The sequence below is a fragment of the Dysidea avara genome, chromosome 1, assembly GCF_963678975.1.
Source record: "Dysidea avara chromosome 1, odDysAvar1.4, whole genome shotgun sequence".
NCBI lineage: Eukaryota > Metazoa > Porifera > Demospongiae > Dictyoceratida > Dysideidae > Dysidea > Dysidea avara.
Window position 1 is genome coordinate 16,117,656 of NC_089272.1, and position 23,569 is coordinate 16,141,224.

The 23,569-nt window shown below is 36.2% G+C and overlaps 1 protein-coding gene across 1 annotated transcript; it reads right to left on the reverse strand.

The window, feature by feature from the left end:
• Positions 1 to 10,434: 10,434 nt before the first annotated feature.
• LOC136248764 (GTP cyclohydrolase 1-like) lies at positions 10,435 to 21,621 on the reverse strand. Its single transcript, XM_066040564.1, has 6 exons — positions 21,406 to 21,621; positions 15,607 to 15,716; positions 15,503 to 15,558; positions 13,169 to 13,200; positions 10,776 to 10,860; positions 10,435 to 10,607 (listed from the first exon to the last, which is right to left on the reverse strand). Exons 1-6 carry the CDS (start codon positions 21,548 to 21,550, stop codon positions 10,472 to 10,474), a joined length of 564 nt encoding a protein of 187 aa, XP_065896636.1. The 5' UTR covers positions 21,551 to 21,621; the 3' UTR covers positions 10,435 to 10,471.
• Positions 21,622 to 23,569: the final 1,948 nt, after the last annotated feature.

Here is a 23,569-nt window from a genome sequence, read left to right on the forward strand (position 1 = left end):
GCAAATTTGTTGACTTTTAGCATAGTAATATTGAAAACTACATGGACAAAAATGCTCACCTTGGTGTAACAAACATGTGCTGGGTCGTTTCTTGCAAAGAGAACATAATATTGTGGTGGCTATATTGCAAAATAATCTTATAATTGGCATAAAACTCCACACAAACATATTTATAGCAGAAAACTAACTGCACCATCGTATTCCTTGCCCCAAGAAACCCTAGAAAGGTTCCAATTGTTTGATCAATGACTCGTACGGCAGCGAATTGATTGTGCCAACTCTCCAATGGAAGATTTACGGAGAAAATTTTATGCAAAATTTACGGAATTCAGGAATCGCTACTTGTAGAGATTAAGATTCTATTGCAATCTTAAATTCGGCCACATGTGAAGCTCGTGTAATTCAAATAGTTACCTATATCCAATTCAAAGCTATTTTTATGAACATTGAGGGCATCAGCTATCGTTCAATAGTAAATAGATACATGCACAATGACCGCACCCTGATTTATGCCCGAATAGCTACATTGCATTTAGGCTTCTCTGATAGTAGCAGCCTAGCTATACTGCACTCAGCACACACATACATAATCCAAATCGACTTAAATGGGGTTTTTACTATACTCTGTCTTAAAAATGCCAAAGGTTTCTCTTCAAAATGTCCAGGACAATAGCCAGATCGAAATACTCTAATCAGGGGCGGATCCAGGGGCTGGCAAGGTGAGGGGCACAAACAGTAAATGGTTGGGGAGAGCCAGAACCCCTGCTCAGTACTGCACTTTTGAAGCAGCAAATAATCACCTTTTAGTAGTGTCTCACTGTTGCTGTTAGCTATTTTGGCCTTTTCAGAGTCTTAAAAACTGTTTAAAAGGCTCTGAATGTCGTGATAACAGCAACATGATAATTATTTTTAGAGGCGCTTAGTACGTACGGAGGTTCGGGTGGCAATTTCACAGCATATGTTCACAGCTAGTTTCACTTTGATTCGCTTTTATTTCAGGTGAATTTGTAATAAATGCTGCATATTGTCATGAGTTTCTTGGCCTGACATAAAGCTAGCTAAGTAGCTAGAAGTATGGCAGGCTCCTCAACAAAGTGAGGGTTGGGGGGGAATTTGCCCCAAATTCCCCATCCTAGATCCGCCATTGCTAATAGAGCAGTCAATTACTCTATCAGTAAATGCATTATCACATGTAATCAGTATTTAAGTGTTGTAATCAACGAAATTCACATATAAATAGTCTTATTGAAGTGAATATGCCTGGGCGTGGCTCTCAGATTTTCTGACTGCTCCAATTGTATAATAGGTGACTGTTCTATTAGAGTGTTTCGATGTGGCTAATGTCCTGGACATTTTGAAGAGAAACTTTTTGAGATTTTTAAGACAGGGGTTAGTCAAAACCCCATTTAAATCGATTTGGATTGTGTATGTGTGTGCTTGGTGCAGTAGCTAGGCTGCTACTGTCAGAGAAGCCTAAATGCAATTTAGCTATTCGGGCAAAAATCAAGGTGCGGTCATTGTGCATGTATCTGTTTACTATTGAATGGTAGCTGATGCTCTCAATTTTCATAAAAATAGCTTTGAATTGGATATAGGTAACGATTTGATTTGCACGAGCTTCACATGTGACCGAATTTAAGATTGCATGACAGAAGTGACTTTGGAGCTTTGTAATTCACAGCCAATAAGGACTAAGCCAAATATCTGCATATATTTGGAGAGTATAAGAGTTGCTATTTCACATTAAGCACAGAAAGACTTGATCAGCTTCAAGCATTACGATCAGTGCCACTCGACCGATAATACATATTTTTGTCCGAGAATTGAGAACATTCTTTTTTTTAATTTAATAATTGCTTTACAGAATTGGAATTACATACAGTAGAGGCTATAGTGATTACAGAGACATACAATTCTGAAGGACTACCAGTGTCCTGCACTGGTAGCCTAGAGCACTAACTACTTAACTACAAAAACTATACATGCATACATTTATATAATAGTTACAAATAATTATAATTGGTTGGTGCAGGAGTCTTGGAGCAGCGGGTACAAGGACACAGGTAATGAAAAGTACAGGGGGTATTATCAAAGTTAGCTAGAAAATGATTCCATAAAAATGCTTTCAACTTTGGTTTGATTACATCTAGTGATTGAGATAGGTCAATTATTGGTAAAGAGTTCCATAATCTTGGTAAACGATAAAAATATGAGTTCATGATAGGGTTGATATGGGCTGTCTTGGGGTATAACTTTGTGCCAGCAGATCTTGTTGAACCTGTAGTAAAGTTGGTATAGTTCAAGATGTCAAATTTATCTGATGGATTTTTGATGGATTTTTGATGGATTTGATAAAGAATAATATGTTGGCAATTTCGTAAATGTACATTAGTGGCAACATACCAGTTTGTATTAGCCTTGTTTTATAGTCTGATTGATAGTTTGATAATATGAATTTAGTGGCTCTTCGTTGGACTTTCTCAAGTGATTCAATGTCTTTTAACAGGTATGGCCTCCACAGTGGGGAACAATACAGTAGCTTTGATCTAACTAAAGTGATATACAGAGATTTTCTGGCCTGGGGACAATTGGAGTCCTTGAAGACCCTACGCAATAAGCCAAGAGATTTATAGGCATTAGAAGAAATCATTTCATAGTGTGTTTGCCATGTTAGTGAATTAGTAAAAACAATCCCAAGGTCTTTACAGCTGGAGGACTCATCAATTGAATGACCGTTGACATGATATGTAGAGTTGAATTTGCGATGGTAGCTCATAAACACAAACTTTGAAAGATTAAATGAGAGAAAGTTGTTAATGGACCAGTTGAATAATGAATTGATGTCTTCTTGGAGATGCTCAATGTCTAATGTTGATGTGATTTGTCTGAATAATTTTGTATCGTCAGCAAACTCAAATAGATCTGATGTGACAATTGATGGGAGGTCATTGATAAATATTAAAAAGAGCAAAGGACCCAGAATATTCCCCTGTGGCACGCCTGAGATAACAAGTAAAGTGCCGGATAGGTGGTTGCCCACAGAAACACACTGGGTTCTGTTGTGTAGATAGAAACTAAACCAATTCCATAAGGTGCCAGTGATTCCCATGTTCCAAAGTTTAACTAGGAGTTCATTATGCGGCACACTATCGAAAGCTTTTCGAAAGTCAATGTATATAGTATCTATTTCATCTTTTGATGTTATTAGCTGGTTAAAATAAATAAGTAGTTGGTGCAAGGTTGAAGAATTCTTTTGGAACCCAAATTGATATTGTGTGATACAATTAGAAACTGAGTTAATTATCTTATCATAAATTAGTCTTTCTAAAACTTTAGATGTAATGCAAAGAAGTGAAATGGGACGATAGTTTTTAACTGAGGTTTTGTCGCCAGACTTTGGTACAGCTGTAATTTTGTGCAACTTCCATTCAGATGGTATGGTTCCACTGGTAATGCTAGTCATGAAAAGGTGGTGGATAGGTATGGCAAGAGCAAAGGCACAATGTTTTAGAACAGTTGGAGGAATGTTGTCTATACCACTGGCCTTGTTGGGATCCAGGTTATTTAAGGCTTCTAGGACTTAAATAACCTGGATCCCAACAAGGCCAGGTCACAGCAGTTGTCACAGCAGTACTATTCGGACAGGTCACTTTTGCAGCTCCTGCAATTAGACGAAGAAAGCTGCAGGTCTGAAATTTTGCATGCAAGAGTTTATGGCCAAGACCTCTCCAAAGGCATAGCAAGAGCAGAATTTTTCTTTGCGGGTTTAAAGAAAAATCGCGTCCGAACCGATGGTGGTCGAATATTGGTGGCTTACTCTAGTTACGCTGTTGCCTACTTGGTCCCCCTGTAGTGTAAGTCAGGTCTAGAATCACCACTGATGACAATAATATTAACAGACATGTGAATGACAAACACAGAAAAAAGTAGAAAAATACTTGGATTTGGCTATAGAATTACGAAGTTTGTGGAACAGTAGGATTGAAATTGTACCATATTTGGGTCATTGGGCACTGTCCATGAAGGTACAATCAAAAGTTTCCAGCGTCTTGGTTTTAATGACATTACTTTCCTCCAGGCAATAAAGACTGTACTGCTGTGACAACTGCTACAATTTTGAGGAAGCATTTGGGACTCCAAAGTTCTGGTTGAACTAGAGTCAATAATTACTGTCCCATAATTATTTGTATGGTGTAATGTTTTTAATTTTAATAGTAATGATAATAAGAAAGTGGTTATTGAATTAAAAGGTTTTATTTTCGCGTCTAGTATTTTCCCCCAGTATTCGCCTTCGGGGGTTGCGTATAGTAGTTACCCCCGCGAACATTCGACTTTAGGGAACGCGAAGAGTAGCATTAGCGTTAGGGTTAGGGTCGAGTTCAGCTTTGGTTTCTGCAGCCCATAACCAGGGCCGTAACCAGGGGGGTTCGAATGGTTCGGACAAACCCCCTTTCAGGATTACCTTTTAAAAAATTAAGCTGGCATATACGACATGGATGCCCGAAAGATAGGTAGGGGCTATATGTAGGGCACTGAAGGGTGTTCTGAGGTGTTGACTAAAGCGGAGCTAACTTGAGCCCCACTTCTACACAACTAAGATCGGGGTGGGGATGAAAACGTGGATGAAACTTCGCTAAAAAGATTGATATACTCTAATAGAACAGTCACTAAAATGCTCTAATAAAACAGTCACTCAAAAGCTCTAACAATACGGTTACTCAAATACTCAATGCCCAATCATGCATGGTTAAAGCTTTTATTTTATTTATTTTAATGCAGGATAAGCCTGCATTAAAGGCCTGTGGGCAACATGTACCCGCAGCCAGGGAAAATATTCCTGCGCACAAATTATTACAATACTTATATCACAATTACGTACTACTTACACTATTACAGCTATACTAATAACTACAATTGATTGAAGTTGGTGGGGATTGGTTTCCAAGAGCAATGATAATAAAGGCATAGAAAATGGTATGTACAAACTCTCTCAGAATGAAAGTTGTCAGTAAAATGAGTCCAGAAGTAGTTAGTTATGTGATACTTGATTATGTTAATAGATAATGATAGGTCTAATACTGGTAAACAGTTATAAAGTCTTGCGATTTTGTTGAAGTAAAACTGGTGTTGAGTTGTTGTTGATGTCCTTGGGTGAATTAAGTTTTTGGTGGGTTCCAAACCTCGTAATACTGCTAGCAAAAGTGATGTGATGATTGCTATTAAAGTTATCTGTTGGTGATTTTAAAGATTTATAAAGAACATTAGGTCATGAAGTTCGTAGATATACATAAGTGGTAGTAGATACAATTGTTGCAGTCTAGATTTGTATAATGAATTATAGTCATTTAAGATGTATTTACTAGCTCTATGTTGTATGCGTTCTAACATGTTGATATCTTTTATTAGTTGTGAACAGTACAGAAATTGAGGTCGAACTAGTGCAATGTATAGTTGTTTTTTTTAGCAGATAGTTTTAAAGGTGTTTCTGATGAGTCCTAGTGTTTGATAAGCTTTCAAACAAGACCAAGCTGAACCTCTTCTATAATGTGCTTATCTGAACATTGTGACCTATTAGGCAGATATGTAGTCATGGCTAAAATCATGAGATTAGTTACTATTATTAGTATAGTGTAGACAACTCAAATTATTAATTTGTGGTTTCTTGTACTGATGTACGTGGTTGTGTTTCATATAGCTGCTAGACAAAAAATAGTAGTTACTACTTAGTATACTTGAGAAATGCTTGTGTGCATGTAATGCTCTTGGTGTTGAATTGTTTAGATGTTTAGTTACTGAATAGTGCTGGCCTACTTAACTATATAGCAAGGAAGTTCAAAACTATCTGCATGAGTATATTTGCAAAGTCCTATATAAGTCTTTCACTGATGTGCAGGGATGTATATGGGCAGGCATGGGGTTCTGGAAACTCCCCTCTGAAAATTCAAGCTAAAACAGCTGTAATAATATTGCTAACCATACAATAAGAAATCATGAATCAATGTAACTTTAAAGTATTTTAATGTTCAAAATTAACTTGTCAGTGGTGGGGGCTATACCACCAGATCCCTACACTTATGAATCACCACCAAATGTGGAAACCACTTTGGAAAAACTTGTGTATTTAGCTACAAATGATTATATATTTGCATGTGCACTGTAAACCTAAGAAGCTACAACATTGTACAAGTCACATGTGACCTACAGATAGCTCATGTCACTTAAGTGTGACACATAGGAATAATAGCTATTGATTGATTAGAGGAGTACTGAGCAAAACACTGATATGTAGATAGAAAATGGATAACTTCATGTGTTGATTATATATTTCAATGTATAGAAATGTATCTAACTATAGCTTTTAAAATTAACCCATGCATTTGCTGCACATACTGAAGTTGAGATTTACTTAAGATTTCAAGGGATTAGTCAGAAATATACACTTACAGCTGTTCTTTGGAGTTAATAGTGTGTACTATCAATTTTAGGCCAGTTAGGAGAAGTCAATTTAATATCAAAATGTTGTCAGCGGCTGGGGGCTGTGCCCCCACACCCCTGCTGCCATGAACACCCCCACTGCCATGAATGCCTACCATGTCAAAGTTGAACCTCCTCTCACAAATCCTGGTTACAGGCCTGATTTCTTCAATTCAATTCAATTATTAGTTTTATAGTGCAATGTTACAGGTGTACATGGTTGCACAACAATAAAAGTGAGTTCATGTACAATTGCGCTAAAGATTATGGTAAGTACCAGACCCCATTACTTAAATTAAGTATACTTATTATTACTTACATAATTACAATTAAATTACAATTAACTGCTAAGTGTATCAAAGTTGGGTGGCTTGGGATGTTTGGAGTAGATACTACGTACAAGGACATGTAAAATGGAAACTATGTTGGTTGTCTGGATTGATGTTTTTCATAAAATGTTGCCATAGGATTTTAGTTAGTTGAAATTTAATGGTAACATAGGGTTGAGTTAAGTCAATTACTGGTAAGTTGTTGAAAGTTTGAGGAAGTCTGTTGAAGTAGACATTTATTTGTTGATTAGATGACATAAAACATGTTCAAGTTTGTTACTGGAAGAAGACCTAGTAGAATGATGACAGAATTTGATGAAGATCTGGATATCGAAATGATCGGATGGATTTTGAATTGATTTATGAAGAACAGTATGTCAGACTGGTCATACATTAATGGTAGTAGGTTGAGTTTGATAAGCAGGTATGAAACAAGTCCAACTTTGGCAACTTTTCACATGCCTGGATTATACCAATTTTGGTAATTTATTTCACATGCCTGGATTATACAATTTTTTTGGTAATTTTAGGTTAGTTTTTTTGTCAATATTGGGCTTCTAAAAGTAGGAAATTTTGGCAATTCCCATAGTAATCAATTTTGGAAATTTTCGAACTAGCTAAAATAATTTTGTTATTCTTATATTCAACTGTCAATTTTGGTGATTCTAATTGCATGTTTATATATGTTCTTCTACATGAACAATCACTTGCGGGTTTTAGTATCCAAATTTGGCAAAATAGTATTGTGTGGAATAAATTAAAAAAACTAGCCAATATTGGCTATTACCACAATAGCCATTTTTAACAATTACCAATTTTGGCAATTCTATTGGAATCTTTAGTACTTGTGGGTGTTTTAGTATCCAAATTTGGCAAAAACAGTATGGACCTTATCCACAATGATGTCATGGGCGCAAGATGGCTGCATTATTTGGGGCCTAATATACAGGCACCTATATGATTGATCATATTTCAGCCAGGAAAGAAGATATTGAGCTCTAAGCAACAGGTACGATTACAAGACAATACAATAAACTATTTGTATCACATGGTGGAAATAAGATAATTTATCACTTATGTACAGTTTTTATTGCTATTTTATACCCATACCTGTTGGCTGACCTACTGGTTGGTATCTTGCTTTCACAAGTGAAATATGATCGATCAAATTAAAGCAATTTCTCCGTAGGCACCACTGTACATTAGTCCCCAAAACAACCCAGCCATCTTTTCGAATATTATTATGATTAAGAGCATTAATTGAGCTACGTAGTAGTGGTGCATGATAGCTATAGGATATTTTCCTATCACGACTCAAGATGTCATTGTGCACTTTACTTTTATTGATAAAGAGCTTGCAAAGTTGTATACTAGCCATGTACTATGTTGTATTGTACTTCTAGTACATCAGTGCTACAATTGCAATCAGTGTAAAATACACTAACTAAGTGATGAGTTTTATTATTGCATTGTTATAATGTTGTGTAAAATAATTAATTATTGACATGACTTGTAAAAAAAAGCTTTATCGTTCCTTAGACATATTCTATGTCATTGTTAAAGGTAGGTCAGAATAGATGTCTACCAAACGTATGCAGCACCTATCAGAATACGCAGTGACAACATCAGTTTCCCACACTCAAGGGAATAAGGTTAGTAAGTTTGAACCTATTCAATATCAAGCAGCAATATTTGTTACAGCATACTTAAGCTTCTTGCTGTGCCTACAGGCCACCAAATTGATCCATTGATTATACAGAAGCTGTCTGCAGCACACTCAGTCTCAGAGACATTTCCTCGTCCTCTCCAAATGATATCCGGATTGCCACAGTAATAGTCAATCAGACTTTAAGGTATTAATTGAGAAAACAACAAGATTGAATGTAGAATGAGAGTCAGTGCATAAGTCCTTAACCTTCAATCTATACTAGAAACACCAGATAGTACATACATTATGTACTTTAGTGTACTTTAGTTGCTGTTGTCATAGTTACTTGCATGTAGTTTCTTGGACAAACCGTTTTTAAACACTTTTACAATGAAGATATATTTACACAGATTAGTTACTTGTAGTTCCTAGATGAACCATTTTTTTTACAGCAAAAGGTATTTTTTTGCACAGATATGCAATAAGGAACAATTAATTAAACTACAATAAAGGTTTATCGAGAGAGATTTAGTTGGTGAAAATATTATGACTACTCTATTATAATTTTTGAGTGCTCTATTGGAGTGTCTCAATGAAAAGAATGCATTACTAAATTCTTCAATCAAACTGTACTTTACTGAGACAGGTATCTTGGTTGCATCATTGGTGGATATGCAACTGAACATGGGATAATTCAATTGGATGTATATATACTGTTATAATTTATAGGATCAGCTATTATCATAACAGCGATATTCACCCATGCAATGTTAACTACAGTGTATTCAGCTATTAACACCTCAATTGCTACAAACGATTACTGGTAACTAATTTGAATCCTGTGATCCAGGACTCTACAACTCAACAGTGATAGCCATACAGACATACAGTGCTAACATTAGCATTTACAATATTTAATGGGCACTTGAATGCTCCAGATATAATTTTTTCATGAACCTGCACAACAAGGCATTCTGTAACAAAGTTTATCCTGTAGCCACAACACCAATTGTGCCAAATATAATGACACTGCTATATTATGCTGCTGTATAATGCTGTACAGTATTCCAAACAATATGTGACAGGGCCTACAAAAATAGGGTATGTGGGCTACACCTTGTCACACAACATGACATATCTTAGTACTGGAATAGATTTGCATTCTGCAATTTGAATTGAATTTAAAAGCCAATCAACTACTTGAAATCAGCTGAAATTTCAAAGCCACACTGTGAAAACATATCCACTTCACAGGGGTGTAATGTATCTCCCTAGGGTGTTTTGAGATACTCTAAGGGTGCATGATTTTTATTCTTTGGTAGGATCACAGGGTATCACAGGTGATATATACAAAGACAGTCATGTCTCTAACAACAATGTAAACACTGCAATGGAAATGCAGCACAATAATATTATATAAACTCCACAAATTTACATCGCTGATCTTATTCTTCTTTTCCTTTAAAGGTTACCACTTGTCTTTTAAAACATAACAATCAAACATCTATTTCAATTGTAGATAAGTATTTTTTATCAAATGTGACCCAGTCTGCAAAGAGGTGTCTTATAGCCTTTTCAGTTGCATGTACTTAGCAACCTGTAGCTTGACTTGTGAATGTGGTATCATCCTGAAAGTTGGTCCCTTTATACCTCTAACATAGCACTATGGTTTGGTGTAATATGACGGTGATAGGTTGAAAACATGAGGAGTTATGATTAGTCAAACTTGACAATTTGGAAAGGCTATAAGACCCCTTTTCGCTGACCGGGTCACAATCAAGTTACTACATACCCTATTGGTGTGTTAACACAGCCAAAAAGATGTAGAATACCACCACTAGGGTTCAACAGAACACCTCACTTTAAACAGTGTGCATAGCATGATTGCACACAAAGTTGTGGGCAATGATCATGAGAGTTTGAAACAGAAGCCAATTTTTATATGCCCAAATGTTCCATTTCACAGGCCCAGTCACATAATTATAGTAATAATATATATTATTATGTTAATTATAATTTTCTATTGTAATCGACAAGATATCAGTTGAAGGAATTCTTCACGTGTCTTAGGGTCATCACGAAACACACCCGTCATTGAGCTGGTAACAGTTTTACTATCAGACTTTTCAACACCCCTCATCACCATACACATGTGCCTATAGAAAAAAATGGTTGTTATTGTGTGGTTGCACTCACATCTATGTATGAATAAAAACAGGCACTTCAAAATGGTCTATTTTGGTACTTAGAGACTAAATTTGTGATATCATGTATAATTGATACAAATTGCTTTAATAAAAGCAATCATCAAAGTAAGATCTTACATAGCTTCCACTACTACGCCCACTCCAGTTGGTTCAACTGCTTCCTGTATGGCTTCTGCAATCTCTCTAGTCATCCTCTCCTGAACTAGCAAAATTGTAAGTAAACTATTACACTGGACATTTACTAAACTGCTCACCAAATGAAACACACAACAGATAAACCTGTATACACAACAAGGACATGCTGCCTTTCCAGTTTAAGTGTTAATGATTCCCCATTTTTTTCAAGTTTAAAATTAACGTTGATTGTGAAACCATGTCATTACATTTATTTTAACCACAGCATGCCAAGTTGATCTTGGAGCAACAGTGCTGCCTACCATTGCTTGCTTCACTTATTGTATCACTTACCGCATATACATGCCAGACCACACACACACAATCAGTTGCCAACCACTATATATACTACATGTATAAATCAAAAGATCAGAGTTATGAGATACAAACTATATAGTCCAACTTTAATAAGACAATACACTGATAATTGCATGGTAGCTAACTTAAAGAAGATGAGAGGGATCTACATCTCAGTTGAATACTGAATACCACACGCAATTTGACTATAAACTTCTTTTACATGTTTGGAACTGTGCAACATCAAGTTCCACCTTTCATCAAATTTTCTCGTGCATACTTATTTTAAATGGATTTGTAAAGTACACAAACCAGTATAAACTATAATGTTAAAGCATTTAAATAGCGTGCACAGTAGAGGTTCCTTGAAAAACAAGGGAAACAACAGTCAAGCAAGTCAGCATATTAAACTGTTTTAGGTAACAATGAAAGATGTTAAGCTCTTCGAAACTATCATGGACAGAATTTCAGATCTGCAATTGGATTCGATGTGTGTGGGAAGAAATAATTATAGATTCCATGAGGATAAGCACTGCAAGTTCTCCACTATAGCTAAATGTATTACTGCACCAATTATGCCAGCAAACTTTGGTAAGTAAAAGTATTGAGCATAATGCTAGCATTATAATAGGCATGATTTTTGTGCATTAGTTATCAGAATAGGTGAGACTGTGTGTGTTTTTTTGCATGACAGATTAACGAAACAGAAATATAGTAAAATGTGACTGGATTTGTGAAATTGTACCTTTCCACACACAAAATTTGACTCCTTGTTTTAACTTCAAAGTTTAACAACTTTCAATCATTACATATAAGTATCTGGCTACGTTGTGATAGACAAACTTAATCAGTGTAAGGAGTCGATTGTTATGACATTTTGTTTGCTGGCATGTAAAATGTGTGAAAAGGTATATACATTTTTCACAAATCCGCTTACCAATCATATTTGTGGCTGAATTTTGGAAATCACCTTTATGGTCATGTCTGAAATAATTAGAAACTGACATAGTGCTGTTAATAGCAGAAAACACTTTTCAAATATTTCTAAATTTTTCTTGTAATTTAAGATATCTGTTTATTGTACTCTTGAATTTAAATTTATAATGCTGTGTTTCAGAACTAAATATTTAATGTGTCCAATGTGTCCATAAGGGTGATTTTCCAAAATTCGGTCACATTGACAGCTACTTGTAGCTAGAGGGAAAGATTGATATACTGTTATACAACAGTCAGTGCATGTTGAAATATACTAATAGAAAGTTCACAGGTGAGTTAGATACTCAAACAAGGTCCTATTTTCTAAGAACACATTTGGAGCATAATGCAGCACATCTGGGCATAGCTAATTCGTACATAATACGGGAAAAAGTTTGGAGCATTGCTCAAAAGCATAATATAAACTTTCAAAAACATAAAAAAATTTAATAATTAATGTATATAAGTGACCGGATCTGCGAAAAGGGGTCTTATAACCTTTCCAAATTTCCAAGTTTGACAAGTCATAACTTATCATGTGTTTAACTCATTGTCTTAGAATTACATCCAGAAAGAGTGCTGTTGTAGGAGTATAAGGTGACCAAAGTTGAGGCTGGAACCATGCACACAAGTCAAGTTATGGATTGCCAAGTACATGTAATAGAAAAGGCAATAAGACCCTTTTTCGCAGATCCGGTCGCATATAAATATATAAGCTACATGCAATTTAGATATTCCAATGAAAGGAAGCTGTATTATATACTATATTTCATTAGCACAAAACAAGCAATATAGGATACAAGATTTTGAAGAGGTAATGTTTGTATACTGAACACGCTAATCTGCTATCCAAGTATGTATATAAGTATCACAATCAGACAGAGTATGAACCATACACATTGAGTCTTAATAGAGATTCATGTGTGCAAATTCTAGTTGTAAGCTCTTGAAAATTCTCAATCAGTTTGACAGCTTGTTTGATTTTTATTTCCTTTGTTTCTCAGAACTTACCATTTCCCACATTTTAATTATTTTATACAGTATAATCTTGATCATAATCTTACTTTGTAGTCTTCGGCTGAACATTTCCACTAGCCTGTAGACAAGACACAAGATAACTATCAAAACACACGTACAGTAATATTTTTATTTTCACCTAAAGCACTATTAAATGCATGTTCATGGTTATCTTAGATACAGGACTACTCTTCTAGAGTACACATAATCCATTTTATGATCCCAATAATTATATTTACAGTGGTACAGTAGTGGTACATAGGCATAATATTATGTCACTCACAATGAGGATTTATGTGAAATTCAACTAGCTTTTACTGGTTACAGAGGTACGTGGCATGCACCAAGTCGAGTGGATTTCTTATTGTAGGAAAACAGCAGTAGTAAAAGTAAACTACAGGCAATGGTGGGCAACTACACGTATTATTATTAACAAAACCCACCAGGGGTAACACGCTAATGAGCATTATAATCACATATTATATTGGTTACAGTGTTCTTAAACAACGTTGAAACCGGGTCGGGTCATCCGGGTCACATTTTCTCCGGGTCATCCGGGGTTTACAAATTATCCGGGTCTGATCCGGATTGGATCACGTGAGAAACGAAATTTTTCGTTTGACGACGTGGAAACTTCTTTCATGAGCCACGCCCACTTATCGCGTACAAACATACGCTCAGCCACGCCCATTTATTTGTAAGTGCAGTCTGTAGCACGAAACTGTGTCCATTGGCTGTCTGCAAGCTTACGTGGAGCCACGCCCACTAATCGATTAGTGTTAAGAGCTGTATATAGCCAAGTCTTACAGCAGGATAAGTACTTTTGTGAGCCACACCCATTTCAATATATCGGGAAATTATAATACTGGGTATGCACGAAGCCACACCCAATTGCTGGCTGTAAACTCGCAGTAGCTACGTGGAACCAAAACCCACTGACTGATTTTAAATTATAAGCTTACCGGCTTAATCATCACATATTAACTACTCGTTTACTCAACACGAATCGAACGCTCAAAACGTAGTCTCGCTCACTCGAGACTACCCGAAACATAGCTCTTATCGCACGCCTCGGCTTTAATTAATCCGGGTCAGTGGGTCATCTGGGTCAGCAGTGGTGACCCGGTTTCAACGCTGTTCTTAAATGTTTCGGTGTCAATATCAGGAATTTGTAGAGAGTTCCACTGAATAATGGTTCTAGGTAAAATGGAAACTTGTACACGTCACGAGTATATGACACTGGTATTGGTAATGGTAGGCAGCAATCAGGTATTACTGGTAGCTAAGTTCTTGACAATCTTGAAAAGTTAAGTGAGTCTAGCAATTGTTCTTCTGTTAGTGTAGGCCATTTAAGGTGGATTAGCATGTCTGTGATGCTATCATGGTTTTGGTCAGATCTATGCCATGGTTTATATAGAACAAAGCAAGTGGCATGGTAAAGCTGGGAAACTACAGATATTGATGAGTAACTTAACTAGATAAAAATACTATATTTCATCCTGTTTTAGAGTATGCAGCATCAGTCTGGAATCCATACCAACAAAATGACATCTTATCTCTAGAAAACGTCCAATGTAGAGCTACTCGGTGGGCACTGTCTTACTTTAATAGACTTAGCAGTGTAACTGATATGCTAAAGATTTGGATTAGCTGTCACTTGAATGTAGGCAAAGAATTGGTCAACTACAAATATTTCTAAAGGAATCAACAGCTTATCAGGATTATCCATTCTACCATACTTCTTGTCAACTCAGTGATCCACCAGACAACACCACACTCACTACTTTATCCAACCCAGTACACTGTCCAGTTATTACCAGCATTCTTTTTTTCCCAAGAACAATCAAAGATTGGAGCAGCTTGCCAGTATCTGTCATAGAATCAGAAAACGTTTATACGTTTACTAATTTTTATTGTCTATCTAATCGTTTGCAGTATATTTTATGAGTATGTGTCACTTCTTTGGGGTGTTGATCGCCCCCCTGGGTGCATTGGCAACAGTGGGTAATTGCAGGTAATGGTGGGTAAATACACGTACATTAAAACAGCATCCACACAGATACCTGTGGACTACTACATGCTACATCTACAAATAAACTTGCAGGTAATGGTGGTAGCTAGCTGTTCTATTAAATATTTTTAATTGCAACAGCATAATTATACACTGTAAGTTACTCCTAAATTTTCATTATAGTGTGGAAACTCATTCATCTCTTGTTGATTGATGTCCCTTTATTACTTGTCACCAGTAACTAGTTGAATTTCCATCATGCAACAATACCCCCTACATTATGAGCTGTGTCTATAATATTTTGAGAATCCTCTCATTTTGGCAAAAACTATATATACTACATAGCATTGAATTAAACAATGGACATTACCTTGCTATTTTGCTCAGTCCTAGAACTTTACCCTTTGGTAAATATCCCACAGATACCTGAAGGAAAATATATATTACATGAAATTGGATTGTGATTGTGCTTACTGTTCCAAAGTATGGGACAAGATGATGTTCACATAATGAGTAGAAGTTGATGTTCTTCACAATAACCATTTCATCATGATGCTCTTGAAATATGCCATTTTTCACTACACCTACAGTATTTGCAGCAAAGAGCAGCCAATTAATGTTTGCGTTTTCCTAAACAAAGTACTTATCTTACATACTGTGGTAGCATGGGAGTCTCCAGGAGTTTTGGTGACTCGTTTCCAAACCTCCTGTGGTTTGCAAACTTAATGTTCTAAGGGCTGGGAAAGTTGACGCTTTTACACTGTCCATAAATTAATTTCATTGATATAGGCTGCATGTACTGTACCTGCTTCTGCTCGCACAGTAGTAACAGACTTAAGAGAACGTTGGTGGGGCAATATGAAGTTTGAAGTATATAACAGACATAGATGCAATCTGGTGGTATAGAGACATGCACACCAGAGAATTTTCAGGTCTTAAACCTTTGAGACAAAATTGTAGGCTGTATTGGTACAAGCAATCAAACACTGCACTTACAGTGGAACCTCTCTTATTCGGACCTCTATTATCCGGCACCTCCATTGTCTGCACAGCCCAAATTAGTCATGTGACTTGTAGTTTATTGACTAAAATGAAGTTTGATCTAGATGAAAGCTAGCCAAAGGGTTGCTTCTTACCTGTTTGGTAGCTTGTTTATTTTACCAATAATAACTACCACTTGGTTGCTATGCGATAATACATTTTACGGCTTAGGGGAGTGGCCATAAATGCTCTGTAGTGACTTCTCCCTCTGCCAACTAAACTGCATAGCTCTAACTGATAGCAATAACAACATTACTTGTACTTAAGTTAGTCACTTTAGCATAATAGCATGTAATTCTTAGTTACAGATATTTATGAGATATGGAGGGTAGCACATATTATGTACCAGACCACCCAGATAAGAAAGTTCCACTGATCATTGTACTTACTTTATACACCTTTTAAGAATTAATTGAGTGGTTGACTGCTCCACTCGAGTATTTTGATCAGATTTTTTCCAATATTAATTGCTTGAATATGTTGACCACTTTCTGAAACCCTCCTCAAGCCATCCCTGCATGAGCAGGTTTGCACATTGTTCCTTCACAATAAAGCTGTTCAGACAAACTATAGATGAGTACTAAACTTTTGATTGTTCGGGTACAAATAATTAATTTTAGGTTATGGAACTCCATCTGTTACAACCATATTGAGGGGCAAAACCAGCAACCAGATTTGGTAGTGAGACATTGATGCAGGGGTCTGGGGGCACAGCCCCCAGCCACTGACAGGTTTTGTACATTAAAAATGATACTCAATTATGGTTTATTGCTGGTCAGGAGTACTGTAGTGATCCAAATACAAGGTATATACAGTATTCAAATTTTATAATTAAAACCCCAACACTTTTGATTTAGGTACAAATTGTTTAAAGGTTCAAGCTAGTTTGCCAAAGTTGCAAACCATTATGAATGTTCTGTTTGGATAGTTTTTATTGCTCTATTAGAATACATCTGATTGCTATCTTGATCTTCATTAATGCTTTTCTTTGCAGTTAAATTCATACTCTTGTTCTCCCTTAATCCCTTTTTGAGTGGATTCTATATAGTACACTATAGCTATACTACTCTGCATCTATTCCCATTTTTCTGTCTGCCAAACTATATGTGCAAAAAGGGGTCTTTCCAATTGCGTATAGTTTGTGATTCATAACTTGACTTGTGAGCATGGTACCAGTATAAAATTTGGTCACCTTACACTCTTAACATAGCAGCAATTTAGGCGGTGCACATCATTTCTGTGGGGATCTATACTTACACAGTACTACCTTACTGTTTGATACTACCGTACCGCATAAGATGCTATCAAAGTAATGAATAAAGTATAACATACTAGTGATGTTGCTTAGGCTGAATTCTTCAAAGTTTAGATGTATTATTAAAAATTAATGTGTGCAATGTACACCTCCTAGCACTCAAAACTATTGATGCAATCAGATTTATTCTTAGAGGGTTCAATTTGACAAAAACTGGGTGAAATTTGTTTTCAAGATAAATTAAATTCTGACACTCTGGGATAAAGCTTTATTTTACACATCAAATTCCATCTGTCGTATAAGATCTGGCTTCACTCAATCTCAGCAATCAATCTACACACTGACAAAATATTGAATAACCACCCAGCTCTTTTACTTATTTATAGAATGAGGCAGTATTGCTATGGTAGCAATATCAGATAGAGTTTCTTCCAAATTCTGGACATCACCTTGATGGATAACTCCTATATAATAATAAGCACATTAATTACCGAGGTGCTGTATTTTATGTTCAATGAAAAGTGAATGGTAGTTATATAATGCAGGTATAGTATGTCAATATTCATCATTCTCCCTTGTGGTTCTACACAAACCATTTAAAATCACATCTCAACAATCTTGAAATGAGTAGTAAGAATTAGGCACATAAAAGTGAGCTGAATCAGCTGATGCAACATGCATGTGTACTATCAAATATACGGTGCTGTTGGCATTATCATGTTACAAGTAGGCCTGCGCCGATTATGCCAGCACAATTTGGGCATAATAGGTAGCCAAAAGCATTGAGCATAATGCCAGCATAATAGGCACAATTTTGTGAATTGGTCATCAGAGAAGCTGAAACTCTGTCTATTATGCATGATGCAGAATGGGATAGTGTGCAAACTAGCTAAAAATCAGATTTACAGCTGCGTTGTGAAGAAATGATTAGTTACAGATCGATATACTCTAATAGAACAGTCACCGCATATTGAAATATCCTAATAGAACATTCACTGATGTATTAGATACTCTAATAGAGCAGTCAAGACACACAATTTTATACGAACATATTTGGAGCATAATGGGACACAACTGGGCATAATTGCAGCATAATAGGGAAAATTTTGGAGCATTGCTCAAAAGCATAATAGTCAATTTCAAAAGCATAATAGGCAGGCCTAGTTAAAAGCACATTGTCACAATGACACACTAACAGATATTAAAGAGATCAATAATATTATACTGGTAACAAAACACCTAGCTCAAGCCAAGAGCTTAGGCTGCTACAAACAATATTAAAAGTCAAATGTTCATGTGTCACCTTAGGATAGCTGCAGTGTTGTACAAAACTGATTTCTGAAATGTTGAAATGAAAGATGTGCTAAGTGTAATGTTGTTTCAATCTCAAATCAAGGTTATGGATTCTGGAGATGTTCCATTACCATCAGGGGAAGTGATTTGTCAACTGTTACCATCTGGAGTATATAAATACTTGGGTATCATGGAGTGTGATACAGTAAAGAATCAACTAATGAAGTCATTGTTATCAAAAGAGTATAAGAGGCATGTAAGAAAATTACTTTGTACAAAGCTAACTAGTAGAATTCCTATTTTAGTAGTAATGTGTATTGTTTCATTGCTTCACTATTCTGGTGGAATTGTTAATTGGACACAATCAGAATTGTACAGTTTGGATGTAATGACAAAGAAGCAATTCACCATGCATAAGCGGCTCCAAAATTTTTGGTGACTGGTTTCTAATCAAGAGTATAGCTAGATTTTTGATGAAAACAAAAAAGAGGTAATGCCTGCTGATAATAACTACCCTCCACTAACTGTATAATAATATCACTGATAAAGTACATAAAGATTCTTATTTATAGCTATAAAGCCTGCTACAATGCTGTTCTAAATACTGCATAGCTGTGACTGCTTTATTACAGTAATTGACTGCTCTATTAGAGTATCTTGATCTGAACATGACCGGTTTCCTAAAACCTCAGTAACCACCCTGGTGCCGCTCCTGCCATGCATGGAGGATTCTCCAGGAATGGTGATATTGACCACTTGTATGTCCACAGAATACTTGGTGGAAGAGGCCTCATCTCTGTAAATGATGCTATGGAGCATGAGAAATGTAGTCTGGCCTCTTATGTTCATCACTATGAAGACTTGTATAATAATAATAATATGACACTGGTTTTATTATTCTTATTATTAACACTTTACAGTGACCAGCACTGAAGGTCTGACAGCAAAAAGTGCTGCAGCCTTACGATTACCTAACGTAATTTCAAGGACATAGACTTAATGACTTGGCTTAGTGACTTGACTTAGTGACTGATAAGGTGTAACAGAAAAGGGCCAAAGTAAAGGTAAAATCCCTCCAACCCCAGGATTCGAACTGCAGGTCACTCAATGTCTAGTCTGGGCCACACTCAGTCTTCCTCCAGGAGGGAGACTGAGTGTGGCCCCTTTTGACTGAGCATGCTTGAGACTGAGCATGAGAAACATAGTCTGGCCTTTTGTGTTCATCACTATGAAGACTTGTATATGACACTGGTAACTGGTGCTCTCCGAAGGTATGATGAATCTGGTAAAGAATACAATACAGAATTGTTAGTGATCATTTTAACATATGGAAAGACAAACACTTGCATGGACAATTTATCCGGGGTACTGCTGAGTATATTTGTCATAAGTTTCAGTGGTCGTGGTTGCACTCTGGTGATCTTACAAAGGAAATGGAGGGCTTCAATTTTGCTGCTCAGGAGCAGGCACTTTCCACTAATGCTTTAAGAGTCCACATTTATTCATTAGCCTGTACACCCAAGTGCAAATTGTGTGGGAGCTCAGATGAAACAGTTGACCATCTAATTAGTCGCTGTCCATTGCTGGCCCATGCAAAGGGATTACAAGCAGACATGACAAGGTTGCTGGATTGATATACTAGCAATTCTCTAGGATGATTACTGACCATCATCTCACTCATAATAGACCTGATGTGACATTAATAATGAAAAATGAGAAGGAAGTGTTTTTAATTGATGTGGTCATCACTGATGATTCGAGACTTTCCTATACAAAGTTTGCTGAAAAGCAAAACAAGTATGTTGACTTAAAGATTGAGCTTAGTCAGCTGTGGCATTCCAGAGTCTATATTGTACCAATCATTATTGGAGCTCTAGAGTTTATCGCTAAGGCATTATCTAGAATGTTAGAGAAACTCATTATTATTATATTATTGTTCATTTATTATTATTATTATTATTATTAATCAAACCATACATAAATAGGGCATTAAAGATACATGTGGTTACAATAAATAACTAAACGATTATCTAAGTTAGTATCACGGTATCATAGTTAATTGTTGTATTAATTATTATTATTTTAATCGCGAGCAGTGTCACTTGACCGATAATAATTTTTTGTCCCAAGATTGAGAACATTCGGACAGGTAAGTTTGCAGCTCTTTTAGTCAGACGAAGCAAGCTGCAGGTATGAAGATCATGCAAGATTCTATTCCCTTCACTTCTTCAAAACCATAGCAAAAGCTAGAATTTTCAATGTGGGTTTGAAGAAATATCGCGTCCGATCCGATGGTCATCGAACATTCGTGGCCTATTCTATTTGAGTAGACTTAATCCCAGGCATTAGAAACATTAATAAAATTAAAATATTTGTCAAGAGTTAGCTATGCACTTTTTATGCAATGGAATGCATATCCGCTTGCTTGGCACATATGTGTTTCTACGATAACTGAGATGCTGGACAGCTATTATAACTTTCATTCTCTTTACTTAAAGCAATGTCACAGTTTAATAACCCACTCTGGAAATAACGACCTCTTAAATTATCGTTCTATGATGTTCCTACGTTTCAAAGCAAGACACACTTTTCCCTATGCATGTATAGCTACATGTTACCAAATTAAACTACACTTTACTTTCAATTACATAAAGCTTATACCAATGGTATAGTTAGCCAACTACCTTTAATGTTTTCCTGGTATCCTTTTGTAAAATACAAAAACGCCTCTGCAGCCCTTCTTGGAGTTTTTACAATACCAGGTCGTTCTATGTTTTCTCCCACGCATTGTAGAATGGTTTTGAAAGCGTTTTCCAATTTTTGAAGCATTCCTGCGTCGTCAGCAACCTGATCAATTGCATTGTCATTAACGTGAAGTCCAGCAATGTTAGGCTGCGTTGTGGCCATCTTAAATGTAATAATAATAATAATAATAACAATTAATATTTTATATATTTAGTAGTAGCCTCACGTGGCTTTTCCGTCACGGCGCTTATCAATTAGAAATTATAAGCACCTACTCCGAAATATGGTGTGGGCCAAGTCTCAAGCCCCACTCGTTTTTGCCACTGACAAGAGCTGTTGATCGATTTCACGTGAAGGTTTTACATCATTAGGCCCCTATTTGTAGATTATTAGTTTCTCATCCAGTCTTTCTAATTATTATGATGCGGGTGGGAGGGAATTACCATTAGGTCATTATAATATTTATACACTAATGTACCCTCGTCAAAATCGTCTTTCATTCCTCGCACAAACCTACATTTTTATTTATTTTACTTATTTATAATGCTTTTTGAAGCAGGAGAAACTGCATCAAAGGTCTGTGGGCAACCTGTGCCCACAGTCAGAAATGTACAGCAATACATTAATTATAATTAACTACATTACAATTACTTAACTATGTAGAGTAACTATGCACTTATTACTAATTTGTAGTTCAGTGTCATTAAAGATGGAGAGAATTGGTGGAGATTGGTTGTCTTGAGCATAGGTGGCATGGACATAAGAAATGAAATGAACAGGATTGACCAGAGTTGAAGTTAACTGTAAAATGGTCCCATAGATGTTTTGTGAGCTTTTGTTTGATGACATAAGGTGATAAAGATAAGTTTATAGCAGGTAGATGATTCCAAAGTCTTATGATTCGATTGAAATAGAAATAATGAGTGGTGGAAACTGTCCTAGGATGGCGTAGTTTTAAATGACTTCCAGATCTAGTGTTGTTGGTGTTAAAAGAGATTAAATTTCTGATGTCAAAGTTGTCTGTTGGTGTGTTCAAGGATTTGATCAGAAACATTAAATCACTCAGTTCATAGATGTACATTAATGGTGTACATTGGTTTTTAGCTGCAATCATGCTCTATCGACTTAATCATAGCGGGAATTCAGTTGACTGTTGAAAAACAAAATCCACTGTAGTAATTTTCCGGCGACGCATAGTGCACTATAGCGTTAATTTTAAAAACGCCATCTAGTTTCAATGCAAATTATGATGGTTTGGTATCACGTGTTCTTCTGAGCATGCACAGAGTAAATAATGGCTTGCCATGTGGGTGGTATAAGAAGGATGCGGGCGGTGGATGAGAAACTAATAATCACCAAATAGGAGCGTTAGTTGAAAGGATTAAATGTGATCCAATTTTGGAAACTGTCCTATATTCAATGATAACTAACTTACAGGTAAGAATATAAAGTAGAAATATAGCTAAATGGGCTTTCTGAATGCTAAAACTAGTTACTGTTATACAATAAAAGGATAAATAATTCAGTTGACAGCAATAATGAATGACCATGCGGGAAGAAAATCTGCATGCGGACAGGAAATGGGAAACAATTAATTTTCTTGGAGTGGTTTAAGTGCAACAAAGCACTTTTCAATTTAGAGGAGTTTGAATGCCTCCCAGGAAATGAACAATGGTATGATTGCTGTAGTAGGAGCGCTAAGTGTTATTATGAATACTCTATTAGAGTATCTTGATCTTAGGTATATAAATAATTTGGTATTTCTAAATAATTTTAAACAATAAATAATTACCAATGCGGTAGACAAAGTGGCACACGTGGAGTTACGGGAAATAAGGTGGCACTGAACCGATTAGGCCACTCCAAATAAATTATCTGTTTCCCGTCCTCTCAGGAATATTTGCATGCTGGGCGGGTGGGCAATCCATTTCCATTTTCCATTATAGTATTATTTGCTTTTCAAGTCATTATTTGCCTGCATGGCAATTGGCAAACCATAAAAAGCTGCATAAAAGCATGCTTAAGCTTTTTAAGTTGCAAAATAGCACAAACGTGAAGTCTGTGCCGAACTGCTGACACGCAGGAGCGTAGCTATCATTCAGG

Excerpts from the sequence above, each read along its gene's own strand:
- LOC136248764 (XM_066040564.1), bottom strand. The coding sequence starts at position 21,550 with ATGCTTCAAAAATTGGAAAACGCTTTCAAAACCATTCTACAATGCGTG. Across the intron at positions 15,559-15,606 it reads TTGTCCCATACTTTGGAACA|GTATCTGTGGGATATTTACC; the intron begins GTAAGCACAATC and ends ATTTTCCTTCAG. Across the intron at positions 10,861-13,168 it reads GTTCAGCCGAAGACTACAAA|TTCAGGAGAGGATGACTAGA; the intron begins GTAAGATTATGA and ends CAATTTTGCTAG.